This window comes from Micropterus salmoides, unplaced genomic scaffold, assembly GCF_014851395.1.
Source record: "Micropterus salmoides isolate LMB-PRFRI ecotype aquatic unplaced genomic scaffold, ASM1485139v1 Ms_hic_scaffold_1, whole genome shotgun sequence".
Lineage (NCBI taxonomy): Eukaryota > Metazoa > Chordata > Actinopteri > Centrarchiformes > Centrarchidae > Micropterus > Micropterus salmoides.
In genome coordinates, this window is record NW_024040040.1 from 13598132 (window position 1) to 13608532 (window position 10401).

Consider the following 10401-nt stretch of genomic DNA (forward strand, 5'->3'; position numbering starts at 1 on the left):
TCCTCATGCTGCATTTGGGCAACACCTGTTGGCCAATAATTTCTTGTTCTTATTGCTTTGTTGTTCTCTATTCTTTCTCCTCTCTGAAAATCACAATGTGATCCTTTCCCCACATTCTCAGTGATGCCTTTTAGGGGGAGGCTTGTGGGTGCACATCTGTCACTATCAATCGCCTCTGAGTGCGCATGCTTGTCGCTGTCATGCGTCCTACTGGTGCATTGTTAGGTGTGACTTTTTATTAGCCTGTGGCGTGTTGGAGATTGGAGGGGGGTCAACGTCACTCCGGCAGTAAACTAGCGCAGCCATCAGCCCTGCACACGGGAACAAACACCCCATTAAACCAAGGCCTTCGCATATTACTGTAATAAAAGCCCCTGTTCTCGCCTTTATGGGATTTTTAATTATGTCTATTCGTCTTCCCGGGCTTGTGAGCAACAGTTCATGATGAGCCCCATTTCATGAATACTCCGCCACTGGCTGAAAGCTGGAGGGGGTGAATTAAAGGGAAAAGTCAAAAATGGCCCGAAGCTAAAATATGCGCAATACTGTGATGGTATTTTATGTTTTACCTCACAGCACGGAGCCAATAGCGCAGCTTTTTATTTCAATTTTTTAAGGCTTTTCTTTTGTTTTAGATGTGGATTTGAATGATAATGGAAACATCTCATGCAGTTCCGGTGAATTACAGAGCAGCTCAGCTGTAACTGTGTGTATTAAATTATCTCCCCGAGATCAGGGCAATGGCTGGACTAGCTGCAGGGTCCCTGAAAATGAACCATACAAATCATCCATGCATGAATTAAACATAAAGGCCTGCGCTTTTGGTCATTTCACACCTCGTACACTTGCCTCTCTTCTTTGTATAGCACTTTCATATTCACTCTGTATGGATATTAAGGTCACTTGCCTCCCGACATTTAAAATGTTCCAAACGCCCCTGCACATTATGAAAACCTTAACCATTTTCAGTAAGGTATTTATTTATTGCATCGTGCCTGTAAAACCTGCCTGATAGAGCAATATACAGTCCCTCATTGTGCACACACACATTTTATAGCCAGGTAATTTTCTGCAACGCTGGACACTATAGCTTAACCCCTTTTAACCCTGGCAAGCCTACAACACTTAACCTGGAATACAGTGCAGCGGCACCTGAGCAACATACCATACAGAAGTCTTATTAAACAATTCTCACAGTCAAAGTCTGCATTTCAGACTTTACTTTTATGGCTAGGGACAAAAGGAGTTATTTTTAAAGGTTTTATTGTCTTAAAATCAGGTACAAACATTGTGCCCAGTGGGTTTGCGTAGTCTGCAGAAAATAACGGCACCCATGAAAACAAGCAACACCACAGCCAGCGCTGCACCCACACCACACAGCAGGGCTATTGATGAATACAAGGCTGAGGATGAAGAGAAAGACAAACATTATCGGCTCCATTAGTCACAGCATTTAACAATTAAGAGACGAGAGCAGAAAGGTGAATAAGTGGGACTTGAATGCATTTTCCAGTCACATTGTTGTGAGTGTGAAAAGCACAGGTGCCTTCTTACCTGCTCCAGTCACTTCATGTGTTTGGAGTAGAGAAGCTGGCTCTGGAAGGAGCTCAGTCAGCTCCTCTTGTAGGATGTTCTCCTCCAATAGGATGGGGCCCAGAACAGCTGTTCCCTCCCACCGCTGATCTGGAGGAAGCCCTGTGAGTCCAACATTGGGGAGGATGGAGGAAAAGAAATCTACTTTGCGCATTTAGCCAGCTGATTCAACCATTGACGATACAAGTGATTGGTTGGACAATTAATAAAAAAAAAAAAAAAGAAAAGGATCAGCTCAAAATCAATCCTCAAAAGATGCATAAATATCACGTGTGGAAGCAAGTTAGCTTGTCTAAATATGGGTGCAACCTCTGCTTGTCTGTGGCGGATTATATTTCACTCCTTGTTGCTAGCACTCCTTGTTTTGTTCATTTGTAATATGTCTGAGTGAGGCTTCAGAACCATCCAGATGGTCTCAGACAAGGTAGACATGCCGTCCTGGAAATTCTATAAGTGCCAAAGGGACATAAAAATAAATTAAACTTTGCTGATGTGTTTTTGGACCTAAAACGTATTGGGTGTGTGTTGTGCGTCTATGTATGCATGTAAATTCTTTGATATGACAGCACTCAAGAAGGTATCACCATTTCTCCCCTGGGTCAGTATCAAATGGTCAGGATTCATCCAAGTGTAATGTAGTGTTGCTTGTGTAAACTGTACCAGCATCTGCTGCTAGTCTTCTTCTCCGTCTCTGTTCGCTGCAGCTGGTCTCACAGCAGTTACACACCTTATTGTCTCCACCTGATGCAACCCATCTGTCCAGAGCCAAAAATGTCTTCCGTTACAGAGGCTGAATAAATCTCTTTATAGCATTAGAGTTCCGGTAAAGGGGGGGGGGGACTTTTTGCGGGATTAGGGAAGGGGGGGTGCCTGCATATTTTATTTAAACATACCAGAAAATCAGCCAGACAGTCACATATCCATTTGCTTAGTTTAACTGAATTAGCTTTGTGGGAACTGACCTGTTGGCCTCTGTCAAGAAGGAACACGCTTTGTGTTGTGTGTCAATGGGAACGGAGACTGTTGTTGCCTTCAAGTGACATGTGATGTAGAGCTATGAGGAAGGCAAAAGGACATTAAAAGACATATGTACAGTATTAAGTGTGCTATTCAAAATATTGCACAAATATCTTTCCAAGATGTCCTCATTGGTAGACCCAACGTGTGTGCTAATGATGCTGTAGCTTCATTACCACATTTTTTGGGAATTGCTCAGATGTTGCAAGTACAGTACTGGGTTAAAGCAGTATCCTGAAATCTTGAGCGTTGAAACTTCTTAGATCAAATTCTGTTCTTTTACTTGAAGTTAATTCAATGTTACGATTCATCCCCCAAAAAAAAAAAAAAAGTAAAAAAAGTTTTTCCGAGTTGACACTGGCTTACATTTATGGCCTAGCTCCATCCTGGGCATCTTCCACCTATAATATAGTTACCCAGTTAAATGTTAAGACATTCATTTCCTCAGCTGGAAAGTATTTGACCCAAGCACAGATTGCAACTGGAGGTATTGTGGCCTTCAAACAACTACTACCTACGTATACATTATGTGCCAACTTAGCACGCAAGACCACTAACAGAACAGCTGGGGGGGGGGAATAATAATGTTAAGTGACACCTTGGCTGCCGCAAGTTAGCTTGTCACATCAACACAGACCTCTCTGCAGTGATCAGATTGCTTGAATAGAAAAATAGAAGAAAACGTAAGGAAGAAGAAAAAAAAAAATACACGTGGAAAGTCAAATGTCTGACAGTATGATAGGTGATCAGTAGTTCTAAACCGTATAAAACACATCTCATACTAGCTGTACTTACTGAATTCCTGTGATCTTGGTGGAACCTGAAGGCTTTCAGCTGGAAATGAAGTTTATCCTCCTGGCTCCTCTGCATGAAGTAAGACTTGGCTCCTGTCAGCTTAGCATCAGTTAAACACCTTATAAGGAAAAATACAGGAACAGGATTCACATTCATAAACACAAGTGGCTGATCGTTCCAACTCTTCACAGGATACAGGTCAACAAATGCTCCTAAGAGGTACAATATGTTATGCAACTAAATCTTGATTATTATGACTAGCTGACAAATACTACCACTTAAATGTTCATATTTAGAGTCAGTTTCTGGCACATATACTGCACAGCCATTCCACAGCTCACCCATGGTTGTTGATGAAGGGGTATCTAGGTTGAGAATTGGGGTCGGGGTTCACGGTGGCCACACAGCTGTCCACGTAGACCCTCACTGGGACATGGTGACCCTGGAGGACCGCCACCTCGATATGCATCACGTCACTCAGGAAGTATACACTAGAAGGCCTCTGTGACTGCCAGTCCTCTAATCAAATAAAGAAAAAATATATAAGTGGAAAAGTAATGTTGGGGCCATCAATCTGATTAGATGAAACTTAAATGATGCCTGTGGGGGAGAGTGGATCAGTGTAGCAGTGGTGAGTAGGTTATAGGTATTAAAGATGCAATAAATGAATTACAGATGTAGCATTATCATGAACCTGGAAAATAAACAGATGAGGGTCTGTGCCTGCAAAAACTAGTTTAAAACTTTCATAGTTTCCTTCCTAACTTCATACAGTCTGGCCCATTTTACAATAAGTTAATCACAGATGGGGTTCTCTTAGGCCAGCTTTTAAAATGAACAAGTTGGTGCAGTCCCTATCTGCAGCATATAGCTTGGAATTAATTAGAAAACATGATCAGCTGTTTATTGATCTTTTATTGTGCAGGTGACCCCGTTGGGTCAGCTGCAACCTACAAGGCATGTAATTTCAGCTCATCACCATGCATCATAAGTTTTACTCCTGTTTATCATGTCATTGTTTAGCATCTTTGAACCGTCACTGCAAAGTCTGCAAGGCCTTGAGTGATTGCAATTACACCCGTCACAGGGGAAATTAGCCAAACCGTATGGCGCAAATCAAAGTTTTAACTTCAGAACATCAGCTCTAAGTTTGTCGCTTATTTGACATGTCCCCACCTGTCATGAGACGCAGGGAGAAGTGCAGCTGCTGCTCTGCTAAGATGCTGGAAGCAAACGTCTTCCAGGTAGGCTTCACAGCGTTGCTGCTCACATAATGCCTCCTGCGAGGACAATCACAGGAAGGACGGGCATTTCACTAGAGAGAGGCTCATTGAGGAAGGAGGATATGTCACAAGAAAAGAAAGGAGTCAAGAGTGGATAGATTAACATAGGTAGACTAGTAGTGGTAGAGGGTTTCTGCAGCTTTTCGCTAAATAAGACTGAATGCTTTTTAAATCCTGTTTGACAGTCATACCGGCCAAATCATGAATGTATGAAGGAAAACCATATGACCTTTTTCCCCCAGTACTTCCCTAAAAATGTCCTAGTTTTTGCCAATATCTTCACTTTCCAATGAGACGATGAGCAGTAGTGAAAGTACTTGCTGGCAGCAGGTACTGTACTTGCTACAGTTACGATGGTGCCCACTGAAACTCCACAAAAAAAACAAAACGCATCATCCTGCACACCAATCCCAATTGTAGTTTTCCCTTGTATAATGTCTCAGCCTGCAATCCTTTTAGGACTTTTAAAAACTACACATACCCTGAATAATCTTTGTAACAGCAGGGCAAGAAATGTACATGGCAGGCTGAGGGGGAATGGAAAATGCCAAATAATGTAGGCTTTACCTTGGATAGTGGCATTCAATTACCACCTCAGCAGGGTTGGTTTTTAAAATGAACGTGTTTACAATGGGTGTTGGGGAGTAGATCAGAGAAAATGAGTAGACAAGGGCCTCTTCAGTCACCTGAGGAAAACACACAACAGTTACAGTGACTCCAAATGCACAAGTAGATGGACAATGAGGGAGGGAGGAAGCCACACACCTTCTTTGCGCTGCTGCAGTCCTGTAGCTCTGTCTGGAAATGCAGGATGTGGTCAGTGGTGTCTAGCGCAGCGCAGCCTCCTAATGTCAGATCACTTGGATGGATAAACTGACCATTTCCTAAGAACAAAAGAGGAAAACGCACAGCTTAAATCAGGACGAAACCTGAAGCCATTTCTTTCCCTGGTCTGGTCAATAACACTCACAGCAAGTGCAGGTTCAGCCACAGGACAAATAAAAAGGCATCTTAGCGTGTCACTGTAAAGTCAGCATTTAAACACCAAACAGAAATGCAGAATGCTCCTTCTGCAAGTGAAGAAATAAGAGGAAACATAATATTGATCTCCAAGTCCATAGTCTGTGCCATTTGCAGTAATCGGCACTGAGTGTCCCATCTTCACCGTTCCATTCAATTTTCCAATTTGGGCCTCTAACCTGACCCTTTCTTTTTTAGACATCAGAGCAGAAGACATGTTAAATGGGCCTGCACCAGTGCCACTGTAGACAAAACAACCACAATGGATCAATTTAAACAAGTATCCGGCAGCCATTACCTAAGAAGTTCTGGTTGACCTCCACAGTGATCTCTCCTTCGCCACAGCGCACTGCCACACTGTTGGATGGCACAGGAGCCCGTGGCTCAAACACCTGCACCTACAACATCATTCAAATTTTATTACACTGAACTTCTATATTGGTACAGAAGATCAAAAAGGCTGCATAGAAGCCATAAAGTTTTTTACCTTTGATTCCTGCTTGATAGGTGGGTTCAGATCTGGGCCTTGGACCAGCAACTTTAACAACTCTGGAGCTTGGACAGTTTCGCTTGGCTCCACAGGAGACTGGAGTGTTTTTTGTTTGCCAACAGCTGGGTTTCTGAGCTGGTAGCTCCTGAGCCAGTAGCTGAAAGGAGAACGGACAGGGTGACTGTGCTGTGTCCGGTTTGACTGATGATCTGTTGTCTGCGGTGATCTTGGCAGCTGTAAACTTGTCGTCACTTGTTGTGGGATTTGGGTCAGACTCTCATTGTTGCTAAAGTTAAACCAGTTTTGTGTAGCAGCGCAAAAATCTGCACCTGAAAGGAGAAGCACAAACCCCAACAAAACCACATCTTTGAACCCCATCACAACTTATCACCCAAAAACCTTTGGTGTTTTCAGAGCACTGCTGCTTTAGTCTTTAGCAAGTTGTGGGAACTTGATTCTGACTCCACCTACTCCTAATGAATTGATTGGATTCCAGCCTGGAGGATTCAATCTTTGAAGCTTTCCTTTCCTCTCTTCCTTTTCATTAAATAGAACTGCAGATTGGCATTTACAGCCAACTTCAGCCCGGTCTTTGTGTCAAAGGCTCATTTCATAAAGAAATAATTTAGATAAGCATCTGAACATTTCTAGAGTTGAAAACTGTGGAAAGAGCTCAAATGTTCTCATTCCCTAAGTCTCTGCCAAATCTCCATGTGTCATGATGGTAATGAACAAAGACTTTTATAAACAGAAACAAGCTTGACCCTAGCAGTGAGTGGCTTTCACTGCCCCCGTGAGGCAAATCAATCAATGCTTTCAGGGAGTTGGAACCCCACGTCTTCAATGTCAAGGCGACGTGGTCAACAGTCTGCAGAGCCACTCATAAAACTGAGATTTATGGTCATCCTCTGTGAGGCTTCACAAACGTTACCACCACCAAGTGTGTGTGTGAGACATGTGACAGGAAGCAGCAGCGGGCATGTCTTGAATCTATGCCAGGGGGCATGTCAGTCACACACCTGTTATAAATCTCGCACAGGTCACATGTGCACAGCAATGTTTTAGGGTCTGCTTGACCTCTTAAACCCACAAAAGTCCACTTAAGTTTCTTTAAATTTAAAACACTATATGAAACTATATACTGTATATTCTAAATATCTTAAATCTGATATAATTGTATTTTGTTTAAATATTTGGATCTTACTAGAATGTTAAAGCTGGCTCAATGAAAAGTCCAAAACCAACAGTGTGTTAGACAGATACACAGAGAGACTATAGATAAATACGTTTTAGCCTTTCTTTACTGGTTACCAGTTAGTTTTAGAATTGATTTCCAGATTTTACTGATCATCTTTAAAACATTCAGTGGTTCGGCTATATTGCTGATTTGCAGCTCCCCTATGAGCCAGGGCGCAGCCTCAGATCCTCAGGCAAGGCTCTACTGGCTGTTCGGAGTCCTGGCTCAAGACTAAAGGTGACCAGGCTTTTGCAGTCAAGGCCCCTCAGCTCTGAAACCCTCTGCCTGAGGATCTGAGGTTGGCTGAATGACAGCTTTTATATCACTTCTAATACCTATATTTTCAAAAAAGCCTTTTATTAATATTAATTCTAGCACAGCACACATGTTTTACTGCCAACATGTCTTATCTGTTTTATTATTAATATTTATCTTTATTGTTAGGGTTTTTTTCAATGTAAAGCACATTGTTTTTGAACAGTACATAGATTTTATTATTGTTATTATTTGAAGTAAATTTAAATTGAGTTACCAGTATGGAAATCCTGTATGTCTCAACATTTCTCATCATCCACAGTCATACTTTTCCCAGTAAGAACATATGGATAAAAAAAAAAAACATAATAAGATTTCCTTCAAAGAAAATGGTTAAATTACTTTAAATCACTTCCCCTTGATGCAGACACTCTAATCCAGGCTGACCTACAGGAATACATTATAGCTCTTCGTCTCTGTCAGGATCTCTCTGCAGACTCCCCAACAGAGAGGCTGCTATTGTCAGGAACTGGCTTTTATCTTTTGCTGATCAGCGGTAAAACAAAGAGAGGAGGTGTGTGTGTGTGTGTGTTAGTTCAGGGGGCTGGAGTGAAATCAGTCCATCCCTGCCAGTCAGACCCCCTCTGCTGCCGATCTCTAACTTGGTTAGCTGCCTCTAATTTGGCCCCTAGAGGGCCCTAATGTGGCCCCTGTGGGGGCTTCTGAAAGGGGCCTGGCAGCTACCTCTACACACTCTACACACACACACACACATACACACACACACACTGCTGCTGCCACTCCCATCAGCTTCTGTTTCCAATATTACTAGTGCATTTTGAGACAAGGGCAGGATGGTGCAGGTAAATAGACCGATCCTCTGCTTCGTCCATAAACACATACACGGCACACACAACCATCTCATTCACACACACACACACACACACACACACACACACACACACACTCACCAACTTCTACCAGATGGAAAGTCGTCAACCAGGATGGCACACCGACGACGCAGATGCTCAGTGACAGTAACACACACACACACACACACACACACAAACACGTCCACACACACACACACACGTCCCTCGTCACGTTTTGCTGACAGCACAAAGTCATGGAAACAGCTCGATTTGGCCCGCGCTGCACTGCAGCATACGGATAACGGTTATGGAGGCTCATTAAAAACATGTAGTGGGAGATGGATTAGTTATGGCCTGCTGTTGTGGTGGGCGAGCTGCGTTCAAGATCAGCGGATTTCTATGCGTTTTGTCAGCGAATAGATATGCGTGGGACAGGGAGATTTTTCTGAGGGAAATGTTGCCTTCCAACATGTAGGCTACTGGCATGTGTTTATAGACGCTGGCAGCAGTTGCGCTGCCACTGCTTAAAACTATCTTGGTATGTTGGCAATTTTTAAAAGGGAGCAAATATGTGGATCTGTCAAGCGGGTGAAACCCTGAGATGAAAAGGGGGAGAGGCAGGAGAAGTGTGAGAAGGAAAGAATTCAGAAGTCGTGCAGGCGGGGGAAGGGAAGAGAAAGTGAAAACAAAGGAGGGAAAGAAGAAAAATATGGTTGGGGTCAGTGAACCTGGGGGTGAGGGATAACAGACAGCAGCCTGGCGGGTGCTCGGCCCATCCCGGTGGGAGCGACATGAAATAACAGCACGCCAAGCTCTGATTCATGGCCGTTTCCACACGCGCACACACACAAACACACACACACACACACACACACACACAACTACGCCAGGGTACAGACACTAGCCTATAAAGAAGATGCACACACACACACACACACACACACACACAGAGCTAATGGACTGTTATTAAAGACATGCATCACACCGCGTCACGACCACACACACATCTGCACATCGCTTCCACACACTCTAGTGGGATAATGATCTCCCAGCACTGCAATAACAGCTGATGTATCATTTAGCAAAAAGCCACAGTGACACACGGCGAGGCCAACGTGACACAAACACACTCTGAGTCTAGTGGCGGCCAAAAGCACTCTTTCCCCATCATCATCCTCCACACGGCCGACCTCATTATTATCACAACATCCGTGACATTTCTCATAAAGGGGATCGTCTTCTCGCTCAACTGCCCTTGTCACGGCATAAAGGTCTGCAGCGAGGGTTGATTGACAGGTGTCAGAGGAACAATGCAGCGTCCAGTGAATCAGGGGCTGACCTTTAGCCTCCTGCCACCGCCCTACATCATAGGCTCCAAATTCTCTCAAGGGAGCAACTTATCATTTTTCCTGCTATCTGATCTTGGGTGCAATGGAAGAGCTAGCCTGGTGATATTTAGCTGTTTGTTAACAGTGCAGCTTCTTTTATTATTGTTGTGCAAACCCTCATGTGTAGGCACATCCAAATAACTTTTGACCTTCATATGTCAGATGCTCTACTTGGAAGATTAATCCCCATTGTGCTATGACCTCTACTTAAAACTGCATTAATCTGTAATTCTAATCTAATCTAATACACAGCCACTTGTTATGACATGACCTGAATATCGAACTGAAGTCAAGTAATAACAACTGAACCTTCTGAGGAAGGTCACACCATGTCTTTTAAGGGTTCAGAAACACGTGAGTTTGAATTATTCTTGGTCATTTTAAGAGGGAAGTAATCACATTTAGGCAAGAGTCTCAAATTGCAAGATAATTTTTCTGAGCCCCACACATG

The 10401-nt window shown here is 43.3% G+C and overlaps 1 protein-coding gene across 2 annotated transcripts; it reads right to left on the reverse strand.

The window, feature by feature from the left end:
* Positions 1 to 1255: 1255 nt before the first annotated feature.
* Positions 1256 to 6675, reverse strand: LOC119902587 (zona pellucida sperm-binding protein 3-like). Of its 2 annotated transcripts, XM_038718883.1 has the most exons (11): positions 6196 to 6675; positions 6007 to 6106; positions 5454 to 5572; positions 5256 to 5374; positions 4582 to 4685; positions 3747 to 3924; positions 3406 to 3523; positions 2556 to 2647; positions 2254 to 2348; positions 1555 to 1695; positions 1256 to 1403 (listed from the first exon to the last, which is right to left on the reverse strand). In XM_038718883.1, exons 1-11 carry the CDS (start codon positions 6574 to 6576, stop codon positions 1276 to 1278), a joined length of 1575 nt encoding a protein of 524 aa, XP_038574811.1. In that variant the 5' UTR covers positions 6577 to 6675; the 3' UTR covers positions 1256 to 1275. The 2 variants fall into 2 exon arrangements, with proteins under 2 accessions (XP_038574811.1, XP_038574819.1); XM_038718891.1 differs by lacking the exons at positions 1256 to 1403; positions 1555 to 1695 and adding an exon at positions 1800 to 2040 and having other exon boundaries at positions 6196 to 6668.
* Positions 6676 to 10401: the final 3726 nt, after the last annotated feature.

Coding starts and splice junctions, on each gene's coding strand:
- LOC119902587 (XM_038718883.1), bottom strand. CDS start 6,576: ATGGGGTTCAAAGATGTGGTTTTGTTGGGGTTTGTGCTTCTCCTTTCA. Junction 4,686..5,255: donor ATTGAATGCCACTATCCAAG/GTAAAGCCTACA, acceptor TTGTCCTCGCAG/GAGGCATTATGTGAGCAGCA. Junction 1,404..1,554: donor ACATGAAGTGACTGGAGCAG/GTAAGAAGGCAC, acceptor CTTCATCCTCAG/CCTTGTATTCATCAATAGCC.